The sequence below is a fragment of the Eublepharis macularius genome, chromosome 1 (genome assembly GCF_028583425.1).
Source record: "Eublepharis macularius isolate TG4126 chromosome 1, MPM_Emac_v1.0, whole genome shotgun sequence".
In the NCBI taxonomy this organism is placed as follows: Eukaryota; Metazoa; Chordata; class Lepidosauria; order Squamata; family Eublepharidae; genus Eublepharis; species Eublepharis macularius.
The window spans coordinates 30,647,682-30,674,216 of NC_072790.1; the positions used below are offsets into that span (position 1 = coordinate 30,647,682).

At 43.6% G+C, this 26,535-nt stretch overlaps 1 protein-coding gene across 1 annotated transcript in view; it reads left to right on the forward strand.

Annotated features, from left to right (window-relative positions):
- The window catches only part of MCM3AP (minichromosome maintenance complex component 3 associated protein), a 51,934-nt gene that overhangs the window by 4,340 nt on the left and 21,059 nt on the right, over positions 1 to 26,535 (forward strand). The window contains exons 4-19 of the mRNA XM_054986986.1: positions 490 to 568; positions 2,184 to 2,331; positions 5,869 to 6,065; positions 6,588 to 6,721; positions 7,873 to 8,070; positions 9,593 to 9,861; positions 12,116 to 12,278; positions 12,718 to 12,878; positions 15,462 to 15,703; positions 16,252 to 16,424; positions 17,324 to 17,424; positions 18,500 to 18,631; positions 21,057 to 21,170; positions 22,098 to 22,250; positions 24,997 to 25,194; positions 26,169 to 26,237. Coding sequence (XP_054842961.1) covers positions 490 to 568; positions 2,184 to 2,331; positions 5,869 to 6,065; positions 6,588 to 6,721; positions 7,873 to 8,070; positions 9,593 to 9,861; positions 12,116 to 12,278; positions 12,718 to 12,878; positions 15,462 to 15,703; positions 16,252 to 16,424; positions 17,324 to 17,424; positions 18,500 to 18,631; positions 21,057 to 21,170; positions 22,098 to 22,250; positions 24,997 to 25,194; positions 26,169 to 26,237 — 2,531 coding nt within the window. The remainder of the gene's footprint in view (positions 1 to 489; positions 569 to 2,183; positions 2,332 to 5,868; positions 6,066 to 6,587; positions 6,722 to 7,872; positions 8,071 to 9,592; positions 9,862 to 12,115; positions 12,279 to 12,717; positions 12,879 to 15,461; positions 15,704 to 16,251; positions 16,425 to 17,323; positions 17,425 to 18,499; positions 18,632 to 21,056; positions 21,171 to 22,097; positions 22,251 to 24,996; positions 25,195 to 26,168; positions 26,238 to 26,535) is intronic.

Below are 26,535 nucleotides of genomic sequence, written 5' to 3' on the forward strand. Positions count from 1 at the left end.
ACACAGGATTGGAGTCCACTGGCACCTTAGAAACCAACAAGATTCTCAGGGTATAAACTTTCAAGAGTCAAACTCCCTTCATCAGATACCGGCTGAAGAAAAGCAGCTTTGTCTCCCGAAAGCTTATACTCGGAAAATCTTGTTGGTCTCTTAGGTGCTACTGGACTCAAATCCTGCTATTTTATTGCAGACCAAAATGGCTATTCACCTGAAACTATTCTCATCATGCACACAGCGATTCACTGTCAGGGACTGTGTGTGATTTTTTTTGTACTCCAGGCTTTTGTGTATCGGAGCAGAAAGTATCATTCTCACAACCTGAGTGAGGGCTGTTTTCAGCCTTGCTCTGTAACCCTGTTGACTGTAAATGTTGTTAAACCGTCACTGCAGTAAGCCACTGTTAACCTCAGCTTACTGAGTGTGTTCTCACATGCTGTTTCTTTTCAGTGTAAGTCTTATCTGAACTTGCTCTGTGTGTTATTTTTTCAGGCATCTGCTGCTTTGGCTAGAAAGAAAGCCAAAGAGCTGTACAAAGACATAGTGACATTCTGGCATAAGAAGAAACCGAGTAAGTTGCTACAATCTGTTTGTTATAAAACATTACAATACTGTAGGAACACGGTAACAAACCAGCAACAATACCGACACTATAGTGCCGCTGTGTGTAATCTCAATAGGTTCATATTTATGTGTGTATCAATTAATACAATAAGATGTAATGCTAAAGACAGAAATATTGTTACAACAACGCTGTGGTTATAGCCAACGGAAGTACTGGTATTTAATGAGTTCCATTCATCCAAAGCTATTACATTGAGTCCCAAAACATAAACGTAACGAGTTTTCCGGACTCCCCCCCCCCCCTTGTTTTGTGTGTCTTTGTCAGATAGGACTTTTTATGATAAACCACAACAGGAATTATAATATAAAATAAAATTAAACAATCAAGCAGTAATGCACTATTAGCCAGAATACATGCTCATGGACATCAAAAACAAGTCCTGTGTTGATTATTATGCTGAATTCCACAGCTGAAAAAAATATATTCAACAAGTGTATGGTAATCTACTTTCAACCCAAGCTAATTGAAAGTTGGCAACAATCCTTTCTAAACAAACGACAATGTCCGGCGGTATTAGACCTTAAATATTATAACATAACATAAATGCCTAAGTGGAGTAAGGAAAGAGAGAGAATTATTATTCCTATTATGTTAAAAGAAAAGCTTCCCTTCCTTCCTTGGGCAATCTCAGTGTTATTGTCTGATAACTTTCCTGACAATCAAACCTCTGCTATAGTGGCTTCCTTTTTAGCCACGGTGATAAAGAAACAAGATTTTCATGAGTTTAGATAGTTTAAAATGATAATGACAAGTTATGTCTATGTGAATTGGGTATGTTCAAGTGTACAGTTCATATTTTGTTGGTGTTTGTATGGCTTATGGCTTCGGCCGGAAAAGCAATAAACATATTATTATTATTATTAACATAAACGTTCTTTACAAACATTGAAATGGAAACTTACCAGAAGTTCTATAAATGTATTAACTGGAATTAGCCCCCAGTTCAGCAAAGTCCCCTGTGCAGAGAATCTGTGCAGACCTAAACACATTATTCCTCTGTCTATCAGGGTCATGTAGGAGCAGGGTTTGTTCCCACTGCAACGTTGTCCTCTTGTGCTTTGCCTTAATTTCCCCCCTATAGTAGTGACTGCTATTTGCATAGGAGAGCATAAGGGGTGTGCTCCGGAATGAAGCTTTGGCGACTCCTTTTCTTAAGGGAGCAGGCTTTGCCTCCTCCCGAATAATCTTGATAAATGTAGTCTCTTTACTTTCTCAGAGCAGTTCTTAATCACTAAGAATCGAGAATAGTTTTTAGGTGGGTAGCCATGTTGGTTTGTGGTAGAACAGCAAGATCTGAGTCCAGTAGCCCCTTGAAGACCAACAAGATTTTCAGGGTATAAAGTTTAGTGAGTCTAAATCTCCTTTTGTCAGATATCATAATCAAGAAGCATCCACTGTTGGGTATAAGAGGGGAAGTTAAAGAGTTTTAAGTTGGACTGTTAAATTGGAATTCCTCCATTTTGGAATTGATTGGCACAATTAAATTTTCTCACAATTTAGTAAACAAACATAGTGAGGGAAGAGAAGCTATAGTAAGCATCTCCTATTTCTATATGCAAAGGTCCTAATAAGAGAGAATATCCATCCAAGGAGCAGGTGGGAGATGGAAGTGAAGGGAGGCAAAAAGCCGACCAGCCGAGTCATCAGCATTCCCCACTTTGCAAATCCTTAATTCGATCCGCGGCTGGTGGAAACCTTCTGAGCAAAAGGTAAGGTGTTTCCCTCAGCGTCTTGGTAAGAAAAATCTTTTTGTGTGAAGTTCATATATCAGGATATTTCTGCAGAGATAAAGTTCATTTTGTAGAGCAGCGACAGACAGCATGTAACTCAGGGGCAGCATGCGCCTCACCAGTACATGTGATACAACCCACTGCCCCCCTACACCTGTTCTTCTGATTCCAAGCGGATTGGCTGCAGCCTGGAGGTGGGCCAGCTCAAGAGTGCCAGGGCAGTGGGTGCCAATGAAGTAACGTCAGGGGATGGTTGGCAAGAGTTGGCATCTGCAAAGAGGTGCCAACTCTTGGGCCCCTTTTTCCCTATGAAATACTAACAGCAAAGCAAAAAGTCAGTTTTTGAATAGTGAAACTGAATGGAGATTGAAGGGCTAGCAGCCCCTCCCCCCCAACCCTGCTGCAAATCCAGGCCGCATGACCCTGCAATTTATCTACAGAACAAGAGAATGATCATCAGTTGGTTTGAAGCCTTAGTATTGCTGAATCTCCAGCTTCCCAAACCCTGAAACTCATGGGGACAAAGCCTGCTGATGTCATACTTCTGTGACTAGTTCCAACCTGGGTCAGTTTAATTTCAGCTGGGTAGCTGTGTTAGTCTGTAGTAGAAAAGCAAAATTCAAGTCCAGCATCACCTTAAAGACTACCTAGACTGCCAGAGTATGACTTGCGAAAGCTCATACCTTGAAAATCTAGTTGGTCTTTAAGGTGCTACTGGACCTGAATCTTGCTCTACTACACTATGGGACCCAAACTAGGATCAGTTGTGGCAAATGTAAATGCTTGACTTGATCTCCCCTGGTTTAGAAAGATATTCCAGATCAGACAATCTAGTTCCATGTACATGCAGTGCAAATGTTTCTGATTATTTCATACAAAAAAACATAATTAAATGTTACATTATTAATTACGTATTTACGCGCTGCTTGCTCGCCAAAGGCCTGAGGTGCCCATGATACCAGCTTACTGGATGGAATAATTCTTTCATGATATTTGGCCTTGGTGTTTATGTCAAGTTGGGGGCCTTGAGGTTTGTACCATTGTCTGTATTACTGTCATCGACTTAATCCACTTGTCCCTGAAATGTTACTGTTGTGTACAGTACAAAGGGATACGATGTCCCTATACTGGAACCAGCAACTTCTGAACCTGCAGCCGTTAGTAAAAGTATCGCGCAACAGGCATTTCAATGGCCTTTTCCACCAAGTCCAAAAATCAACTGACTCGGAGCAGCTCCTGTTGACACTGCTTTTGGCCAGGAATACCTGTAGGGCAGGGGTGGCCAAACTGCGGTTCGGGAGCCACATGTGGCTCTTCTAAACATTGTGCGGCTCCTAGAGGTCTCTTGAGTATCGCCGTGGTCATATAGTTTAGTTTATTTCCCTCCCTTCCCTTCTTTCTTTCCGTGCCTTTCCCTCCCTCCCTCCCTTTCCTTCTTTCTTTCTATATCTTTCCTTCACTTTTCCTTCCTTCCTTCTTTCCATGACTCATATTTTTAATAAAAATGTTGGGGGGACTTTTGTAATGCCGCTTCCAAGTCAAAGGATAGGTGATGGCTCTTTCCAAGCTCCACCCCTTCCGATGATGTCACGTCCAGCATACTGCACCAAAACCCCACCCCTTCCTGTAATGTCACTTTCAGGACACTCCCCCAAACCTGCCTCTTCATTGGAAGTCACTTCAATGCATCATGTCTTGCGGCTCTCAAACATCTGACATCTATTTTATGTGGCTCTTACATTAAGCAAGTTTGGCCACCCCTGCTCTAGGGCAAGGGTCAGCAGCCGTTTGTAATCAAAGAGCCAAATGATGTCAAAATCCAGAGCCAGAGCTCAATGAATAGCCGGTATAAGAAAGCCCACTTGTGCAACTGAAATCGTACGGCTTAATATTACTGATGATCTATGTTTTGATTCATAATCCATAGTATTTTTGCAGCCCAAGCACTAGTTTTTGTGAGTCCTTTATTTACAGCTGGCACCCAGAATCACCCTGTGTGATTGTCTTAGTACACTGGCCTAAATCTCTGCATGGCACACTTGAATAACTCTTTGAGTTTTCACCTCTATTACTTCCTTTTCTGTAAAGCATACTGTAAAAGCCCTGTAATTCTATAACCATCTTTGCATGCATTCTGTTCACGTACTGACGATTCTAGTATCCCCCCAATATAACTGAATGTAAAGGTTTCATTTTCTTTTTTAAAGGGCCATATTTGGTTCTGTACTGGGTCACGTTTGGCTCTGGAGCCATAGGTTGCACACCCCTGGTCTCGGGCATTTCTTCTTGCATTAGCGATAAGGGGTAGTTTTGTTTGTTTTGCACAAGATGCCGCGTACCTGTTGCAGCACAAGCCAGTGCCTGTATCACAAAAGTTTCATTATAGGATAAGATGGGGCTGCAAGATACTGCTTCAGAGCAATTCACCCTGCGAAATCTACTGAGCTAGAAAAATGATGTTCTTCCATTCAGTGTGCTCTGTGGCTAATGTAGATATGACTGAAAACACCATGATAGAAAGAGAGAAAAAACTATATTACAATCATGTTAGCAAACTGGAATAGGGAAATGACGCTCCAAGTGGCAAAATATGGCTGGATGGTCATTAATAGGAGGAAATCCTGGCTTAGTGTGCAGAATCCTAGATAAGTATTGTTATAATTTGATAATATAAGGTAATTTGAATTTTAGGTATTTATATTATGTAAATTATAGTAAGCTACAATTTTAATGATTGCCTGGATATTTTAAGTTTATATTGTTGCCAAATAATTATGCTTTTAGGACTGATCAATTTTATAAGTAAATTTTAAAAGCGGTAATTGTTGAAATATGTACCTTTTAAATATTTATTTTAAAATGGCGTGTGTCTCGCTGATGTGCAATCATGTAACTTTGAATTGATTTCAAGAATGTGATGGCCTCTGGCTAATAAACTGTTGTTATTGTTGTTGTTGTTGCAAATACCATGATAGCCTAGATTGCTGACCCCTTGAAATTTCATCTTCAGCGCAGAAACCCCTACAAGCTTTTTGGTCTAAAACTTACTTTTCTTCAGTTACTTCCTTGTTGCTTGGTTTTCTGAAACAACAATACTTCTTTTTCTGTTACAAAATACGTTCTCAGCAGGATAGTTAGTATGTATTCCTTTATGCAATAATGTGATCGTGGGTGTTGGGATGTCTCCAGTCCCCTGAGGATCCAGTGTCTGTGCACAGAAGGATCCTTGTAGGGTACAACGGAGCTGTGCTTCCCCCTTCCCACTCTGTCTCCAGTGTATGTACACCAACACTTTGCCAGGTTGTGGTGGGAAATGGGATGTCAAGGAACATCAGTGCAGAGATGAGGATTGACCAGAGAGAAGGGAAACATACCAGTTTCCTGATTCGCCTAATGGCATGGCATAGTGCTTGTGCAAGGGAGCTCTGTAATGGGGACTTTCTTCCCTGGGTGCTGGTCCGTTGGTATGCTGGGTTGAGGCTGTCGCATTTATAAACAACTCTTCTTCTTTGACAGTTCTCCAGCTAAGAAGCCTGGTCTTAAAAAGTCTCTGCAGTTTGAGGCGGACACCTTTGATTCTGGGTCTGAAAGTCACGGTTTAGAGCATTTGGAAGCATCCGCCTCGTCTCTCAGTAACCTGATAGGCATGGTGGCAGAGTCTTCTGAAGACAAATACCACGTTCTGGACCAGAGAGATAAAATCATGCGGCAAGGTAAGAACTGATACATTCAGACCTGTGAAAAGTCCTACTCACATGGTTATGACAGTTTCCGGTGGATAGCTGGGCTGGTCTGCAGTAGATGAGCAAAGTTCGAGTCCAGAAGCTCCTTAAAGACCAACAAAGAATTTCCAGAGCGTAAGCCTTCTAGCGTCGAAATTCCTTTGTGAAATACAAGTAGGAATGGAGATCTGAGACTTGTATCTGGTGAAGGGACCGTGACCCTCGAAAGTTTATACCCTGGATGCCCTTTGTTGTCTTCAAGGTACTTCTCAACACGAACCATGGTTGTGACATACTTTCTCTGCAACTGTCTGGAATATCACCCTAGAGAAATGGCACCTGCGTGGTTCAATTTGTGCTTTGAAAAGGGCCTCTGTGAGGCTTCAATCATTCCAGTTGGTTCTCCTAGACGTGTCCTATAAAAATCATATTGTACTCCAGCTCAGATTATTATTTGTACAATGTTCCCCCAGCTAAATATTAAATTCTAAATACTGTTTTTTCTGTTTTTAGCTCGAGTGAAACGAACAGATCTTGCCCAGACCTTTATTGGCACATGCCCAGACATGTGCCCAGAGAAAGAACGATACATGAGAGAGACAAGGAACCAGCTCAGTATCTTTGAAGTGATTCCAGGAACTGACAAGGTATGGAGGGGCTTGTTTCCTTGTACTGCCTATTGATGGGATGTTCCAGGGCTGTTCAAAGTACACGATCCGGTTGTGGTCAGAAAGTGGTGTGAAAACATTCCAGGATCCCCCCCCCCCAAGATTATATCCAGTTTAATACAGAAAGATACATCTTGTGCTTTGTTTTATACATTTATTTTATAATACTCATTAAGCACATGGGTAAAAAAATCTGTGCAGGTTACCCAATGAATGGTGTTTTCAGTATTTTTGGAGTATGTCTTGATAACAATTTCCATGGGTTCCAAGTTGGATCCGTAGGTCCCTTAGACGTAAAACAGACTCTCTTCATGAAGCTAACTGAGTGGAGTGCATTGCTCGTGCAGGCACCTGTCACTTGTGTGGAATGGAAGAGGCCAGCACAGGCTGAAGTGTTGTGTACACCTCTGGACTGGAGGGATTGGAAGCAATGAAAGTGCTCCTTGTAGAAAAAGGGACGTCATCTGGATGCCATAAATGTGCCTTGGAGTCCTCTCCTTTAGCATCTCGGCCCCAGTGAATTTGTGAGCATCTCCGGAAGCAGTTCAGTCGTGCATTCCCAATATGGAAGAGCTGGTTCCATCCTTGCAGTCCTATAGATGGATTAGGGTTTTTTTGCTTTGACTAAAAGCAATTACTGAAAGGGAGGGCGAAGTCCATACTTCCTTGTCTGCCCCTACGAACCCCAGTGGACAGGACTGAAGAAGATTTAGTTCTCTGTCAGTCTGTAAAAGGTGAATTCTGCACATAGCTGCAGTATCGGTCTGATGATCTACATGGGAAGGGGAGAAAGGACTTAACCTTTCGACTCCTACTTGTTTTCACTAAATAAAACCAGGCTCCTGCTTTTTTTAAAGGACATCAATAAACAGTGGTGGATTAGACGCCGGACTGGGTTGAGAATCCTGGCATGGCACCACCTGCTTAAGGAGCACTACCACGGTGAAAGGCAACAAACTTTTGTGCAGCTGTCACAAAATCTGCAGAAGTTACTAAGGGATGACTGACAGTTCCGTGTGTGTTGGCTTTCTAAGTGAAGGAAATGGATAGCCGTGACGAATCCTCAGCCCTTTTCCGTGGAAGGTGGCTGAATGTGTTTTGTTCTGAGTTCTTCCTTTTTCCTCTCTGAGGTTGACCACGCAGCTGCGATCAAGGAGTACAGCAGGTCTTCAGCTGACCAGGAGGAGCCGTTGCCGCACGAGCTGAGGCCTTTGGATGCGTTGAGTATGACCATGGATTACTTAGTCACTCGAATCATGGACAAAGGAGAAGGGAACCTTCGGGAGTGGTACGACTTTGTATGGAACAGAACTCGTGGGATAAGGAAGGTAACCAAGCACTTTGACTTGGGGCCCTTGGATTGGACAGGTAGAGTGTTAAAAAAAATGGCAGCTGTTTGGAGCTGTCTAGCTGTCTACCATCGGTGTTTGGAAAATGACAAGATGCCATTTCATATTTCAAGGGGCAAGGATGAATAATCAGGATTAAATATATAATCTTCATTAAATATAACCTTGACTGTGTTCAGGATTAAATTGCGCAAAAAAAAAATCAGAGTATTAAAAGTATTAGCATTGGTTATGGTTGTTTTTTTTAAATACCTGATAAATGTAGCTGTGTTATCAACACAGTCTAGACCAGGGTGCCCCCCCCCCCATGGTGCCTATAGGTATCATGGCATCTGCCAATACCTTTCCTGGCATGGCACCTGCCAATACCCTTTTTGGCACCCACCTAGGGCAGGGTCAGGTGGGGCTTGTCCCCAGCAGGGCCTCCCATTGGCTGCATGGATTAAAAGGCATCCTGTTAAGCAGAACTTTGGCCCTGAATGTTGAAGAGTTACTATGAGAGCTACGCACAACCTCACTTCCTAAAATGCTGTCGTTGGCTCCGCCTACTACGTATGCCATTTTGTGATTGCCCCTACCCAACTGTGTCGGAATTCCAAAGGTGCCCTCAGGCTCAAAAAGGTTGGGAGCGCCTTGTCTAGACTTATACCCCTCCCCCTTTTTTTTAAAGCAAATGAATTTGTACCTCTCGTGTGCACAGTTGTACATAGGCCTATTAAATTTCATAACAGTCATTGTATTGAGGCTACCAGATCGCACATAGACTGAAATGGTGCAGTGGGGTGTTGTCTCTGAAAAACAGTTCAGTAGGAATATGGCTCTTTGGGAGGCTTTTGTGATGTGTCTTTTGGTAACCCCCCACCCCTACCCTCCGCGGATTTGCAAAGCTGAGTTTTGGGCACTCTTCCAGTGCTGACCTCCCTTTTTCATATCTGTGATTCTTCCATGGAAAAGGGCAGTAGTCTTACAAAGGGCTGCTGCTCATACTTTCTCTACCCACCCCAGCAATGACGTATTACTTTGCCCTTGTTCTTGCCTCTCTAATCTTGAGAATTTCCCAAAATTTCTCATATATATGCCTAGCCTCCCAGGTAGGGATTCTTACTACTTAATTCTTGCGTAGCATATTGATCTTTTTATTTTCACCCTGAAGCTACGATGCCCTATTATTTTGCTTGTGTCATTTATTTTCTTCTTGTGCTCCTATCTCCTTTGCGCTCTTCCTTCTACACATAGATGTGCTTTACATAGCTTCTTCCTCTTAAACAGCTATCGCTTGAGGTGGACTGTTAGGGACCTTCCCCATTATTGTACCTTCTTGGGAATGTTTTAAGATGCGCTGTTGTTTTGAGTGCACTAATTGCAGATCTGAAGATGATAATGCCTTGACCTCGAGAATTGCAGGATCGTAGAAAGCTTGAATGGGTGCAGTGGAAAATGTGCAAGGAGAGCTGAATGCGTATTTCCTGTAGCCTTAAACTTTCACATTTGCTTTGGCCAGGATATAACCCAGCAGCATCTCTGCAGTCCTCTGACGGTTTCCCTGATTGAAAAATGCACTCGTTTCCATATCCACTGCTCCCACCATATGTGTGAAGAGCCCATGTCCTCTTTTGATGCTAAAATCAACAATGAGAACATGACAAAGTGCCTCCAGAGCCTGAAGGAGCTGTATCAGGACCTTGCCAACAAAGAGATTTACTGCAAGAATGAAGCAGAGTTCAGGGGATATAATGTCCTCCTGAACCTCAACAAAGGAGATATTCTCAGGTAAATCTTGCTGTCACTACAGTATTAATTTGGCCTCTTTTATTGGCAGTGTTTTCTCATTTTGAAGCTATATGGATTCACCATTAAGTTTCAATCAGATACAATATTGATTCTGTGACTGTTATCATGGAATGACTGGCACAAGTAAGCCAATTCCGTGCCGAGGCTGGGGCCATTCATTCAGCAGCTTGCACAATTATGTTTGTAGGTAAGTAAAGTAGTAGAGATGGGCACAAACCGATATACGAACCAAAGTTCGTGATGAACCAGGCTGGTTTGTGGTTCGCGAACCGGCAGTTCGTCAGCCCATTTCTAACGAACCATCATGAACTTAAGGCTGGTTCGTTTGGTTCCTTTTTTGGTTCGTCACTGCAGACAGCCTGGTGCTGATCAGTTTCCTAGGCAATGGGATGGATTTCCTGCAGACCTTCTGCTGACCCAGAAGTAGCCTTCGGTTTGCCCGGAAGTGACCCTCAGCTGGCCCGGAAGTGAAGATTTGCTGACCTGGATGTGACATTTTCATGAACCAAACAAACCGGTTCACAAACCGGGGCATGTTCGTGAAAGTTTGCGGTTCGTGAAATGCGACGAACCACAAACCGCACAGTTCATTTTTTTCCCAGTTCGTGTTCATCTTAAGTTGAGGTCAGCCATTTAGCTGTATTTCATCCCTTTCTCCCTTATTGTTAAGAGTATGGGGTAAGAAAGGCACATTCTCACTTCTCACCCCGGAAGAACTCATATTCCCTCTTCTTGGAGCAGTCAGGGATCTGATGTGCTCAGCAACACAAATTAGAGTTTTAGTTAGTTTTATTCAAAATAGGTTAATGTTGAACTATATGAATATTTCAACTACACTGAGCAATTTTAAATTTTTAAGTGTATGATCATTAATTTAATTTAATTTATTATATTTATATTCCGCCCTCCCCGCTTTTGCAGGCTCAGGTCAGATAACAAAATACAAACATCACCCACCATTAAAACATTTAAAAGCATTAAATGTTACGGTTCATACTGCGCAGCGGTTCATACATGCATCTGTGTTCGCATAGGGGCGATGGTTTAACCCCCCCTCCACGGGGGGGGGGCACCGCCCAGCGTCAGCCATATGCCTGGCGGAATAACTCTGTCTTACAGGCCCGGCGAAATGCAAGCAAATCTTGCTGGGCCCTTGTCTCGCAAGACAGAGCATTCCACCAGGCCGGGGCCAGGACTGAAAAGGCCCTGGCCCTGGTCGACGCCAGGCGGGCCTCCCTAGGGCCAGGGACACTTAAAAGATGTTTTCCACCAGAGCGGAGAGTCCTCCGGGGCTCATATGGTGAGAGACGGTCCCTCAGATACGTCGGTCCCAGTCCACATAGGGCTTTGTAGGTTAACACCAAAATCTTGAACCTGATTTGGTATTCCACTGGCAGCCAATGCAGCTGGCGTAGCACCGGTGTAATATGCTCCCACGCCAGTGCTCCAGCAATGACCCGCGCTGCTGCATTCTGTACCAGCTGTAGCTGCCAGATCAGGCCCATGGGAAGCCCAGCGTAGAGCGCGTTACAGTAATCCAACCTAGAGGTGACCATTGCTTGGACCACTGTAGTCAAGTCACGGGGAGACAAATAAGGGGCAAGCTGCCTGGCCTGCCGAAGATAATAAAAGGAAGACCTGGCAACTGCAGTGATCTGGTCCTCCATCTTCAGGGAGGAATCCAGAATCACCCCCAGGCTCCTAACTCTCGGGGCCAGTGTAAGTGCTGCCCCATCAAGTGTAGGAAGCCGGGGTCCCAAAACCATCTCCCCACGACTCACATACAGGACCTCCGTCTTCGTAGGATTCAATTTCAGCCGACTTTGTCTCAACCAACCAGCCACAGCCTCAAAAACACGCTCCAGGGCATCAGGGGCCGATCCAGGCCGCCCGTCCAACAACAGATAAAGCTGGGTGTCATCCGCGTATTGGTGACACCCAACCCCGAAACTCCGCACCAGCCAGGCGAGGGGGCGCATATAGATATTAAATAATAATGGAGAGAGTATCGCTCCCTGTGGCACACCACATACCAGTGGCCTATGAGATGACACTCTCTCCCCAAGCGCCACCCTCTGTCCCCGATCATGGAGAAAGGAGACCAGCTACTGCAGTGCTGTCCCATGATTCTTAGGCATTCCTTTCTGAGTATATTTGTGCAAACGTGTTTCATAGGGAACATCTGTCATTGGCACTCGACTAAGTAAACACCTGTCTTTCTTTGTCTCAACAGAGAAGTCCAACAGTTTCGTCCAGAAGTGCGAAACTCCAGTGAAGTTAGATTTGCAGTTCAAGCTTTTGCTGCATTAAATAGCAATAATTTTGTGAGGTTTTTCAAATGTGTGAAAACAGCTTCTTACTTGAACGCATGCTTACTACATTGCTATTTCAGCCAGGTAAGAAATGGTACATATTTAGGTAACGGTGAAGAGATTTCTAATGCCACTTGGCTACTTCTAACTACATATGTTACTACATATATTCCGTATGTTTAACTACAGATACTACATATATTAACTTGAAAACAGTAATGACCGTCTCGATCCCTGGCAAGAATTGCATTGCAGATGTAGGAAGATGGGACTCACAGAGGGCTTGAAATGATTTAACATTTACAAACGGTTGTGTCCTGTAGTTCAGTGTTCTTCGGAATTTTAATGATTATCTGTTGAAATTTGGGGATTCAGTCGAATAATATCATAGTACATAAAAGTCAAAAGTGAAATGAGGAAGTTTCACTGTCATTGATGTAAGAAACCAGACAGTTATTTGAACAGACATGTTATGTACTTCCAACAAAAACAATTGACAGGAGCTTTTAAAACATTTTTTCAGATTCGTAGAGATGCTCTGAAATCTCTCAATATTGCTTACACGGTAAACGCTCAGAGGTCCACCATCTTTCCACTGGATAACGTGGTTCGCATGTTACTGTTCAGGGATTCTGAAAGTGCAAGTGATTTCATCAGTTATTATGGCTTAAGTGTGTCCGATGGGTAAGTACTAATTCTGTTGTGCTCATTCAAAGCGGTAGTGTGTCCTAGAGGACCGTAACAAGAATATGAAAATTCTTCAGAATGGGGAATGAGAATAGCCGAAACCAAAATCTTCCTTCAAAGGCAGATCTCCTGTCAGTTGTTGTTTATCGCTTTCCCTCCCTCGCCCAGTTGACAGCAGCATATTTCAACATGAAAGAAATGTGGCCATAGTGTGAGGCAGAGCTCAGTTCCCTTGAACTGATCAAAACGGGTCGTTGCTCGAGTTAGAGGCCTTTGTGAACTCTGTTTCTGTGAATCATGAGATGTAGATGTATATGAAATCATGCAAGTTAAGTTGAGTTGATTCACGGTGATGGTAGTGGTTAGAATGCTAGGAGCTGCTTGTGATGGGCATACCCTTAAAGTACTCTTGGTTCCGTCACCGGATTTGGGGAGTACCTTGTTGTGTGCCCATAAACTGCAGTTGGTACAAAGAACAGTGGTGTAGTAGTAGTTGTGTTAGAAGATTTATTTTATTAGCCATAGACCATCACAGGATTTTTTAAAAAAATGTGCTTCATCTAAAAACAGTTAACATCCAGCATCATATTTAGAAAAATTAAAGTAAATTGTACGAGAAATCATACCGGTCATAAGGAATCCCCATTTGGAGAAACCTTGGGTTTGATCTTCCCGGCTGCTCATGCAAACTGTGAAACTCTGTAGGATACACGACTGTCGCTGTCTGCTAACAGGAACGCGATTGTCTCGGTTTCTGAGCATGCAACTGTGGCAGGCAAAATTCCGGCCAGAAATTTTATTCTGGGTGCATTGTATAGCAGGCAATATAATAAATAATGAGGACGGTTCTCCACTGCAGAAAGTTCACAAATACAAACACAGTTTTCCTCTGGCATCCGAGAGTAGCGGCCGTCCAAGAAGGCTGATTGCATTGACTGAAAGTGCAGGGCCGTAAAAGAGGCTCTAAGATGGTAGTTAGAAATGCTGACAAGGCACATGGATCTTGAGCAGTCAAACTTTATTACAGTGGCTATCTTCAGTTTGTCTCTGAGGCCACATCACAGTGTGGTTTGTGCTCCCTTGTTAGTCTTCCAGGCCTAGTTGTAAATCTTCAGTTTTTGGTCTAAAAAGCTTGAAACCGCTTGAGCTTTGCATAGCTAAAGGATTGCTGCTTTTCCTATTTCTGTGCATTATCTGTCTTAAATTCTTAATTCTGTTTTCCATATTTTGTTTTTTCTTGATAATTACAGTACATTACAGGAAGCGTCTTATATTGTAACCAGTTCGCTTTATGTTAACTTCCCCTGGTATAATGTAGAACAAGCTGAAAAGTATGTGTCACGGCTACAGGCCCCTGGTGCCTCGACCCAGCTAAGGGGAAGAGCCAGCAAAGGTCTATCAGCCGGGCTAAACAGAATGCTCAAACTGGCAAGAGAAGGAAAGCCCCTCAAATGCCCTCAGATTCTGCCACCAGTCCCTCAGGGTTCCCAAAGCTTTAGGAGGGGAGGGACGCCACTCCTAGCCTATAAGGGAGCTAAATGTAGCAAAGTCTACCTTGCAAGAATATGGTTGCAGGCAGAGTTCACAGCCAAAAATAGTTATAAGGTAGGTGGTTCACGAGAACTTGCAAAAATGAGTTCGGCAAAGTACCTTGAGTTTTGAGACCCCAAAGTCCCACACCCAAACACAAAGTATAATATAATTACTTATTAAGGGGTGCAAGGTCACATCAAAATGTACAAGACAGACTGTGAGGATAAAACAATGAAACCTAAAGCTTTGTTTGCGCTAACTTACACATACCAATATCAAAGCAGAAGTTGATTTTCAAAGTTGTCAAGAAGGCAGAAAGCAAAATCTCTGGTCACAGAGGCAAATCAGTCAGGCTTCACAGCACAGCAAAATGGAGGGGTTCAGGAACGTCCATCCCCAGATGGAGCCAGATTTTGAGATACTGAGCGAGTTACAATAGTAGTTACTATAACCCACACAGGTCTAAAGTCTTCATTATGGATAATGGGTTTTTATGCCATTCTTGCTACCTGAGAGGGGAGGGCCCATTCTCCAATCAGCTAGCGAGAAAGTGATATCATAGTCAAAAGTGACTGTGTGCAAAAAGGAGTTGGGGCAAGGCTGCAGTCCTAAACACCCACGTCCTACCTTGCAGGTGCTGTTAGTTTCGTTAAGCAAGGATGTTAATTGGCATACTGTCTGGCCATGGAGGCTCTCTTGCTGTCAGTGTCTTATCTAATCTCCAAGGTCAGAGCATTCAGGCAGCTCCGTTCTCAAGAGAAACGGCAAGCAGCAGAAAAGGGGGAGTTTGTGGGCTAAAGAATGTCTTAGGAAAACAGGGCCTCCTGACCGAAGTTTTAAGAAACCGTTCTACTTCTGAAAAGCTTAATACAAAATTAGTTAAGCGTTTTTCTCTACAGTAGGAGGAGGTGGAGAATATGAGCTGTTAAAAATGGGTTTTTTTATTTTGCTTGTACATGATACAGTAGATATGTCTTTATAAACAAGTGTCCATCTTTTATTGCCTTTGTTCATTCATTGGTATATACTCCTGTTTTGCTTTTCCAGTTTTGTGGAGCTGAATCGTTCCGCCTTTTTGGAACCAGAAAACTTCCCTAAGCCAAAAAAGTCACCATTTGTTAGCCAGAAGCTAACTGGGCTGGTTGGGGAAATTGTCTGCGGGGGACCCCTGCCTCCCGTGACTTGCCACGTCCCCGTGTGCAGCTTCAATGGGCAAAATAAATACACTGGGGAGAGTGCTGCCGTGGACTCAGCCAGCAGTAGTCAGAAAGCCCACACTGATGTCTCAGGTGAGATAAAACTTTCATTTCAAAATCCTGGAAGTGGGATGAGCAGGGCTTTTTTTCAGCTGGAACGCGGTGGAGTGGAGTTCCAGAACCTCTTGACAATGGTCACATGGCTGGTGGCCCCGCCCCCTGATCTCCAGACAGAGGGGAGTTCAGATTGCCCTCCGCGCCGAGGGCAATCTAAACTCCCCTCTGTCTGGAGATCAGGGGGCGGGGCCACCAGCCATGTGACCATTTTCTTTGAGGGCAACCCACTCAGTTCCACCACCTCTTTTCCCAGAAAAAAAGCCCTGGGGATGCGTTATTGTAACCCTGGTGCAAATAAAAATCTATGAAGATATACACGCATCTGTCGAAGCGCATGCAGGATTACTCTAAGGAAAATAGTGCGGACTGCTTAGTGCATCCCATCCTTAAATATGCTCACAAAGCCTATGCTTTCCGCTGAGATAATGGACTGCAAAGGATCTCAGCCCTGCCCAAACTCACAGAGGAATGAGTGCAATATTGTTTGCCATACTAAGCAACAGGATATTTTATATTATCTACAGAAACAAGAACAGAAAGGGGTGATACGGACTCGGAGTCACTTCAGGTTCCCCCTCCGCTGTTGGTTTTACCCCTCCAGCCAGCACCCTTGCCTTCTGCTGCCATCTCTACCTTTCAACCTGTTCCACAGCCGTTGCCTCCCCCTCCAAAACCTCAGCCTGCTTATTGTGACACGGTGAGAAACTTCATGAAAAGGTTTTCTATTCCTTCTGCACTTCTGTAATTTTGAAAGGCAAACAGACGTTTTCGTAGAACTTCAATGTAAAACTGGATGTAATTTTTAGTGGAGTATTTTCTACGGTATCATACAGAAATTTGGCAAGATGAGTGAGTGTTGATCCAGGTGGGAGTTATGTATAATGGGGAAAAGTAATAGGTACTGATGTTTGCATGGGATTGGAATATGGGGAAATGGCAAGGGTTAATAACTTAACATTCAATTTATATACTGTCCTTCAGGACAACTTAATGCCACACTCAGTGCGGTTTACAAAGTGTGTTATTATTATCCCCACAACACTAATCACCCTGTGAGGTGGGTGGGGCTGAGAGAGCTCTGAGAAGCTGTGACTGACCCAAGGTCACCCAGCTGGCTTCAAGCAGAGGAGTGGGGAACACTCGATTAGGGGAAGATGGCTTATGACTCTGAAGGAGTGTTTCCTGCAGTGTAGCTCCCACCCGTGAGCCATCTGACTGGGTGGCAGACACCTCCAGTATCAGGGTCCTCTGTTTTGTTACTATTTTCACCTTGCTGTGCATTAAATCCTGAAGGCTGAGAGGACTGCTGTAGGGGGGTTAATGGTCATTGTGTTGAGGATCTCACTTTAAAGTCAGGGACTGGGCCAAATTCCTTCTGGTTCAGTGGCCAAAAACTGCTCCCCCCCACCCTGAGAGGTGCCGTGTATCCTGAAAATGACATGACTATTTTATTTGTATTATGCATCTACAAAACAGGTGACTTATTTAATATGACTTGATGTGTGCATGATAATATCGCAATTCTAAGCACCAGGGAAAAGAGTAAAAAGCTTGGGTGCTGACTACCAATTCCCTATGTTTTCTTTTTGTTCCAAGGACATCTTGGAAATAGTGGAAGAGCTCGTGCGTGATGTGCTGGAGGCAGAATGCAGAGAAGTCAGCAGTGCAGGAGCGGCCTACGTGCATTCCGCTATAAGGTAAAGTTCCCATTGCTGCACCCGGAAGTATAACATTGGAGGCATGTTGTGATCCTATTTGCTTGTTTGTCATTGCAGAAATACTCAAAATATAGTCAAATGTCAGTTTCATTGGTGATGGAAAACTCTCTGAGAAACATTTTTTCTTACACTTGGGAGTCTGTTATCAGTTACATCGCTGGTCTAACTTTGGGGTGTTTTCCCTTGCTTTTAAGGTTAAACTTCAGTGTTGCTCATTAAGAAATTAAAACCCTTTTCCTGGCTTTATTTTTTATCATTTATTTTATTTACGTTATTCATAGTCCACCTTTCTTACTGAGAGGCAAAGTGGATTACTCAGTTTAGCTCAATAAGATCAACAGCAGAACTTTCAGTAAACAATACAGTAGAGTAAGGATTGCAGAAATTTGAAAATAAACAAAGATCCCATACAGAGCTGAAAAGAATGCTGAGCCAAAACATAAGCCGATTGACATATTACATGATGAAGAAACTACCTGTTAGGACATACTTACAGCAACAGACAGTACTCAGTAGTATAGTATACAGTCTTTATCCCTTTCTGATGCGTATCTCCGAACCCTTTCCTCACACTCCTTTACATATTACCTATGTAAAAAAGTCTTCCTGAATAGTTCAGTTTTGAATAGTTTGCAGAAAGGCTGGAGAGGGGGAGCTTTTCTGATCCCTTCAGGCAGGCCGTTCTATAAGGTAGGGGCAACCACAAAGCACGCCCATGTATGGGAAGCTGTCGATTCTAATACCATAGAATTTCTAGATCACTGATTGATGCACTGACATCAGGTCTGGATTTTTGCCTGGACATGATGTTGGCACATGGCCCCACATTTGACCCCTGAAGCTCCTTGGGGCAAAACTGCTGGTCATCTGCTGTGACTGTAGGCAATTCCAAACAGGTACAGCTGCCTCTGAAAACTGACACATGATACATTTTTAAGGAGTGAATTGTAAAGAGCCTCTGGGACAAAGGACGGTAGAACGTTTGGTACGATTAGAAACTGTGTGTTGTGTGCATTCAAGTAAGACTTCACAGTGAAATCCTTTCTCCCTACAGCATCTCTGAGTCTACTACAGATGAGCTCATAACAGAAGTGATGCTAGAAACGCTGAGGCAAATTGCTTCCAGTACCTTCAATGCAGAAAGGGAGAGATTTGAAGAGGAAAAACGGCGGGCTGAAGAAGAGAGGTGAATTTTCTCTTTCAGAATTGGTAGTAAGAGATGCTTGGTCATTTGAACTCGATTTGAATGTTCTGTGAGCTCTGGAAGGAATATCACAATGTAATCCTAAGCACGATTCGATCCTTCTAAGTTCAGTGAAGTTAATGGGCCTAGAAGGATGTAACTCTCTTTAGGATTGCACTGCAAGTCTTCCGCACCAGATGACTGGAAAGTAGTAGATGTCATGCTGGCTTTTAAAAAGGGGTCGGGGGGATATAGAGAATTACAGGCCTGTTAACGTCTGTTCTGGGTAAATTAGAAACTGTTCTTAAATAGAGAACCATTAAGCACGTTAAGGCATGTTGAGGGAAAATCAGCATGGCTTCTGCAAAGAGGAGTCCTGCCTCACCAGCCTTTTGGAGTTCTTTGAGCAAGTTAACAAGCAAGTGGATAACGGAGATCTGGGCGATCTTCTGTACTTCGACAACCAAAAGGCTTTTGAGAAGGCACTTCAACAAAGACTCTCGAGTAAGCTTAGCAGTCGTTGGATAAGAAAACAGGTCCTCTTAAAGATTAAACATTGGTTAAATGGCCGGAAACAGAGAGCAGGAATAACTTAAGAGTTCTTGCAATGGAGGGAAGCGAATAGTGGAATCCCACAACGATCAGTTCTGGAGCCAGTGCTTATTTAATTTCTTTATGAATGGTTTGAAATTGAGGGAGAGCAGTGTAGTAACCAAGCCAACTTTTCCTCCCTCTCCCGCAACTCTAGAACTCAGGGCACCCAATGAATTTGATGGGCAATCGATTCAGGCTGGTCAAAAGGAAATAATCATTTACTCAATGGTTAATGAAGTTACGGGATTCCATGTCTATGAATGTAGTGATGGCCACAAGCATAGACGGCTTTAAAAGTAGGCTTAGGCAGATTCGTGGAGGAAAGGTCCATCAGTGACTATAAACCATGGCTGACTATAGGGTACCTACATGTTAGGGAATTTCTGTGACCCCTGTTCTAAAAGGCCTATGCATGAGCATTTATCGGAGTTGACATTTCGCACAGAGGGCAAACGCTTTTGCCTTCAAGCAGATTCCTTCTCGCACAGTTTACAACTGAACACTGCATGTCAGGAAGACCTCTTGTTTTGTCTTTGTATTCAAGGATTTACCTTGGATAAGCACCTCTAGGAAAGGCACCAGACATGTAGCATGTTTATATTACAGGGAGAGTTTACTATCTTGTCATTCAGGCCTGTTATGGCGCCATGTCTCCTGGAAAATTTGATTCTGAAGAATTGTTTGCATCTAGTTTTGTATAACAGTTTTTATCTCTTTTCTTTAAACAATTAAATTTGGAAAGTATATAATTTTCTTTGCTTATGGCTGATCTTCGTGCATGTGTCGAAACATGGCACTGCGTCTGGGTTTTATTGTAAATAAAGCTCATTAATTCTTTATGGATCACAATTTTTGGCGTCTTGATGACTAGTGATGGCTGTTGGGAAACGTAATCTGAACGCAGGGTACCTTTAAGAAATTTTTCCTTAACACTACACATCCAGAGGCATTACACTTCTGAATGTGAGTGCTGGGACGCAGCAGCAAGGGAAGGCCTTGACCGCTGTCCTGTCTGTTAGCCCTCCAGGGCAACTGGTTGGCAGCTGTGTGAAACAGGCTGTTGGATTGGATGGCCCGCTGATCTCATCTGGCATGACGCTTCCGTTCTTAAGTCTGTCTCTCCGTCTTAAGCCAATTTTCAGAAATGGGCTTCCCATATTTTTGAATTTTCCTATTTCAGTTCTTTGCTTGAGCTAATCACTCTTCATTTTTGTATTCTCAACATAGTTGAAGTAGAACAATATCCAGTAATTAAAATCAATAAGGCTTTCATCTTAAATCCAGAGGAGTTAGCCATGTTAGTCTGTAGTAGCAAAATCAAAAAGAGTCCAGTAGCACCTTTAAGACTAACCAATTTTATTGTAGCATAAGCTTTCGAGAATCACGTTCTCTTCGTCAGATGCATGGAGGGCAGAAGGAAACTGGCCAAATATAGAGGAGGAGAGGGGGGGAAGGGGGGAAGGAGGAGAGGGGGAATGTAAACAACTCCTTTGATATGGAGATGCAGACAGCTCCTTTTGGTGTGGGGATCAGTTTGCTTTTGTAAAGATTCACAGGAGTTTGCCGTGTTAGTCTGTAGTAGCAAAATCAAAAAGAGTTCAGCAGCACTGCAGCACAAGCCCTCGATAACCACAGTCCTCCCCGCCAGATGCATCTGACAAAGAGAACCGTGACAGTATCCCAAGAATATTTCCATTCTGATACATTACACTTATATAGTTTTAGGTGTCTGTGTTAAACTGTTGGTTTACTTAAGACTAGAATTTAGATTCTTTGTAAAAGAAATTACTACTTGTTACATCTGTCTACACAATGTGGTTTTTTCCCATCTTAGACGAAAGAAAGAAAGAGAACGGCTTATGACCATGTTGAGCCAGTCTTTGGGTGCAGAACTCTCAGAAGAAGTAGTAAGGGAAATTGCGGGAGAGATTTCAGCTAAAGAGTTAAAGTAAGTGGCGAAACACATTTGTGTGTGTTTTTTTTAAATCAGTGCTGTGTACTGTACATATTTTTTAAATTACTGATGCGGAGTGGAATAAAGGCCTTCCTGTTCTTTTTGGTTAGCCATGGAACAAACAAGCTTAATTAAAACATTGTACTATAAATAATTTCTGCTCTAAACCTGATGCGACAAAACTGATCCAGGCACACCCTGGAGCCCTGTGCCTGAATCCCCTTCAAAGAAGTGCATAATACACATTCCATGTAGTCACTGTTCTCTAAAGCCAGACTTCTGAAACAGGGAAGGAAGTTGTGCAGATTCATTCATTTCTTTATAGGTGTTACTCAAGAGAAATTCCCACACCTCTTCATGTAATAGTGTAATGGCTGCATTCAACAGCTGTGCTTCAGGCATTTTCTCTTCAAATAAAACCAAGCAGAGTGAATTTGGTCTTTTAGCCAACTGACATAATAACTAATACAGCTGAAAAAATAGTTGACTACAGAATATCCAATCTGGATATCGATCCATTGTAGAAGACCTGGTTGGTTATATAATATTGTCTAACTTGCCATTTTTAAAAACCAGCTACACTTTTACTGTCTCACCAGTGTTTCATTGTTAGGAAAACTGGAACCCTGATGTTTTTCTGAGCAAAGAAAGCAAAGGTTCCTATTTAAGCCGGGCTTGTAGTATTCAGTGTAAAGCTTTCATGTTCCCACAGAAGTTTGGCCTCTATAGATTTCTCTTCCTTTTCAAACAACTAGTCTCAGCCTTGTAAAGGAGACCAGCAATAATGAATTCTTGCACAGAAACCTGAAAACCTTTTGTTCTCATTTTTCTTGGGAAATATTGTTAATGCTTGCTCTGCCGCTAATACTCTTCTGCTAGATGTGACCATTTTCTAAGGTCAGATTTTTAATTCTGTCTCAGGAGCGCTGTGGAAGAAGACCGAAGAGCACGTGTTGCCCGCTGTTCAAAGGAAGTCTGTGCCGAAATAGTGGGTGTGTTTCTGGAAGATGAGATTTTCCACTGTGCTAAGGAAACACTGCAAGAGCTCCAGTGCTTCTGCAAATACTTACAGCGGTAGGTTGACTGAAGCCATTCTACCATATCGACATGAGATTGACCCACACCAAAGGGGTGTTTGTAGCACATTAGTAGCCTTCTCTTCCTCCGAGCAGTTGAGGATGGCTTACATGGAACCATCTCATTTTACCCCTACATTTTCAGACTACCTGTCAGGTATGTTGAACTCAGAGCCAAGCTACAAGTGACGCCTTACCCAGGTTGGACACTTGTCAGCTTCCCTCAAGTTTTGGTGGGAAATGTAGGCGTCCTGGTCTTGCAGCTGTAATGGAGACCCAAGCTGTAAAGCCAGGACGCCTACATTTCCCATCAAAACTTGAGGCAAGCTGACAAGTGTCCAACCTGGGTAAGGTGTCACTTGTAGCTTGGCTCTGAGAGATGAAACGGGCTGTGGGTGGTGAACTCCTCTCCCAACAGCGGTGCTATTTCCTCTAAACCATCTGACCTCTCTGCAGGTCACGCCTCTCTGTCCCTCTCTGATCCGATGGCCACGAGGCTCGCATTGGCAGGCCAGTAACCTCTCCGGCGGCCCGTCGTTTAGCTGCTCCGAAGTTCCTGAGAAACTTGCCAGCAGATAAATCCTTACCAGAAACGAGAGCAAACCGTGACCTACTTACTATTCCAATTAAAGATACAGTGTAACAAACCAGAATACAGCAGTGTCACACGCCATTGAGCAAGCGGCCACTATGCATGGAAACTGACACGTAACTTACCTGTGATACATTTTTCTTGATAACTGCCAGGAGGAAGGGGTTATCGGAAACGGGACTCCTCGCTAGCAAACCCGTTGCAGTTACTACTAATTCATTTAAAACGTTCTATGTATATATGAACAAGCTCATTGCTGTTACTGGAATCTGTTCACACTGCTGTATTCTGGTTTGTTACCTACACACATTTATGGTTTGTACTCTGTGGTTATAGGAGGTGCGGTCCATTGAAGCTAGCCTTTCCACCTTAGGATATGAAACTTACCAGCGCTGTTGCACTTTGAATTTCTGATTGTATGTAGCTATTAGCTGCTTCATGTGCTGTATCCTCCACCTATTGACTGTTGCCAGCAATATAACCAATTTAGAGTTTTCTTGGCATCGATACTAACTGAATGTTATAAAAGACTTCCTTGTATATTTTGTTACACAGTATCTTTAATTGGAATAGTAAGTAGGTCACGGTTTGCTCTTGTTTCTGGTACGTTTTCCGTGACTCTCTCTGTATTGGGAGCAGATAAATCCTTGGCTGGACTTCGGAGAGAGTAAATTTGAATCCAAGCTGGCAACAGATGCCAAACTGGACCTGCTTGTCTAAGCCAGCCTGCCAGGCCTTTCAACAACGCCAGCTTGTTAGTGCAGATTGATAGCGCAGTCTCTGAGCCTTTTGCTCAGGAGGGGCAAGCGGCATTGGCCGTTTGTACGTGTGTGGGGCTGTTTTTGTGCCTGTGAAGGCTTGTTGATGTGACTCATTCTGTCCTGTTCTATTTGAGGTAGAATTGTTTTGCTCAGGAAGTGTGTGGCCTCGAGAGTTTGTAGGACTTCTCCTGTCTGCTAGCGGATTCAGATTTTTTTTAATTTACCCCCATTCTCCTCTATTTTATCCTCACAACAACTCTGTGAGGTAAGAGCCCCGTGGCACAGAGTGGTAAGCGGCAGCACTGCAGCCCAAGCTCTGCTCACATGACCTGAGTTCGATCCTGGCGGAAGCGGGGTTCAGGTAGTTGGCTCAAGGTTGACTCAGCCTTCCATCCTTCTGAGGTCGGTAAAATGAGTCCCCAGTTTCCCGGGGGTAAAGTGTAGATGACTGGGGAAGGCAATGGCAAACCACCCCGTAAAAAGTCTGCCAAGAAAACGTCGTGATGTGACATCCCCCCATGGGTCAGTAATGACTCGGTGCTTGCACCTTTACCTAACTCTATGAGGTAGGGTTAGGCCAAGTGAGAGTGATTGAACCAAGGTCACCCAGTAAGGTTCCCTGGCAGAGTGGGAATTCAAACCTGGGTCTCCCAGATCCTATTCCAGCACTAACCACCACACCACGCTGTGCCCCTCCAAGTTAAAGTCCAACTTACTCGACTGATTTTTGCCTATCTGGCAAGGGGGTCTTAGTGGAGCCACCTTTCAGGCTACTCTCAGACAATTTCACAGCACACTATAGATCTTTCTTTGATGCAGTCATGAGATTACTTAATAAAGACTTTCTTTCCATGCTAATAATCTAGAGGGGGTGGGAAGCATGGAATCTATGGGTTGGATCCTGCTGACTGCAAACGGAATGCAGTCAGGCAGGCTGATTGTTTCCCTGCCTTCTCTTCTCCCAGTAGACTCCTGAAAAAGTTATGCTAAGGGTTGAAAGGGGGTCTTTTGAACGAATTCTTAAAGGGCTTGTAGTAAAGAGGGAGGGAATCAAGTGAAATTGCCGCATCTTTTTCTGTCTCTGACAGAGAAAGCATGGTAGACCGAAGCCTTGTGCTCATATCAGAGGGAGAAGGGGCGATTTCCTTCTGCTTGCCACTAACTTCCATGGCATTTTGTCCACAAGGGCCTCCTTCAACCCCCAGAGGGGAGGGGAAGATGAGAAAAGATTAACTTCCACTGGCAATTTGTAGGATCCAACCACTCCCCGCTCCCAAATGGAAATTGGAAGAGCTGGTGCAGCAGTGATAAAGAAAAAGTTCAGTCGCGGAGCTCGGGAAAATCACAAGATACAGCAATGACTTGAAATGTATCTTTCCCCTCCTATAAAGGTGGAGAGAAGCTGTGGCAGCCCGAAAGAAACTGAAGCGTCAGATGAGAGCATTCCCGGCAGCGCCGTGCTGTGTCGATCCCCAAAACAGACTGAAGGCCCTGTCGCCCAGTGCAGAGTGTCCCATTGCCAGAGAGAACCTGGTGAAAGGAATTGTAAACCTGGGTCATGCAGGAAGACTTGGCACCTCTTGTTGTAGGTAAGACCCTTCTATAAGTGGTAGAGCCTAGGCAGGAATCAGAAGATGTATGTCTGTATGCGCTGTGAACCTGCCAGATCCCCTTTGACATGGGAAAGAGGGTGTCTCTTCTCTTCCCCCATCCCTCTTGCAAGTATGGTGCAGGGTTCCAGAGGGACAAGATGAGTCTCTCCGCAGTGTATTTTTATGATACCTTAAGGACCACCTTCTCCCATATGAACATACCCACTCACTCCAGTCGTCTTCAGAAGCCATGCTTCAGATACCCCTGCCATCTGAAGTTAGACGGGTGGCAACCTAAAAAAAAGGCCTTCTCAATTGTGGCACCAAAACTTTGAAACTCCCTCCTCGAAGAAATTAGTCTGTCCCCCTCTATCGTTACCTTTTGCCAGTGGGTAAATACTTTTCTGTTTTGTCAGGCATGCCCCCAATAACTTTTATTGGCCCTCCTCCCTCTTCTTTGTTTGTGTGTGTATTTAATGAATTGTTTTAAAACTAATTTAAAGGTAGTTTTAAGTTTAATTTGTTTTAAAATGTTGCTTTAAATTGTTCATTGGCGTTTTAATGTTCGCCACCTTGGGGGCCATCTTTGGGTAGAAAGATGGCATATAAATGTTTTAAATAAATAAATTAAATTAAATATAAGGGGGCTTGCTTTTACATTCCCTTTCAAAAGTAAGCGTTGTCCTCGAAGAGCTTTTTCATGCACCCCGTTTACTAGCAACTACCATTTGGCTCTGTTCCATATACAGGTGTACGCAGACTTGTCCACAAGCACCCAAGAATGAAATCAGGTTTAAAAAAATCCAAAATAGCACATGAGCGCATGGCCTTATGGTTGACTTAGGGTCACATCATCTCCTCCTTGAGGGTTTAACAGACAAGAGGGCCCCAGTTAGCACAGCTCCATGGGAGATGGGGCTGCTCAGTGCGTGCCGTTCTAGATGCCCCTTGTTTGCTCTGTTTCCTTTTAGATTAGCCCGGCTACGACAGAAGATGAACCACCAAATGAAAGTGCAGTATTTTTATCAGCAGTTATTATGGTATGTTGGCATTCCATCATTCCTTGTGATAACCAACTCTGTCAAACGGAAAGGGCCGCCTATAGAGAAGGGTTGTGTGTGTTGCGGGGTGGGTGGGGCGGATCTGCACGCCCAGGAGACTTCAGGTGTGCTGAAAAAGTTGCTTGTGGGTCTGAAATTTAAAAAAAAATTAAAAAGCATCAGTTGGTATTCCTTTTTGAGTTCAGCAATCCAAACCTTACCAAATCAGGTAAAATTCAGTATTTTTTAAAGGAATACCGAACCTGAATTGCACATCCCTATTCTAAACTGCAAACCA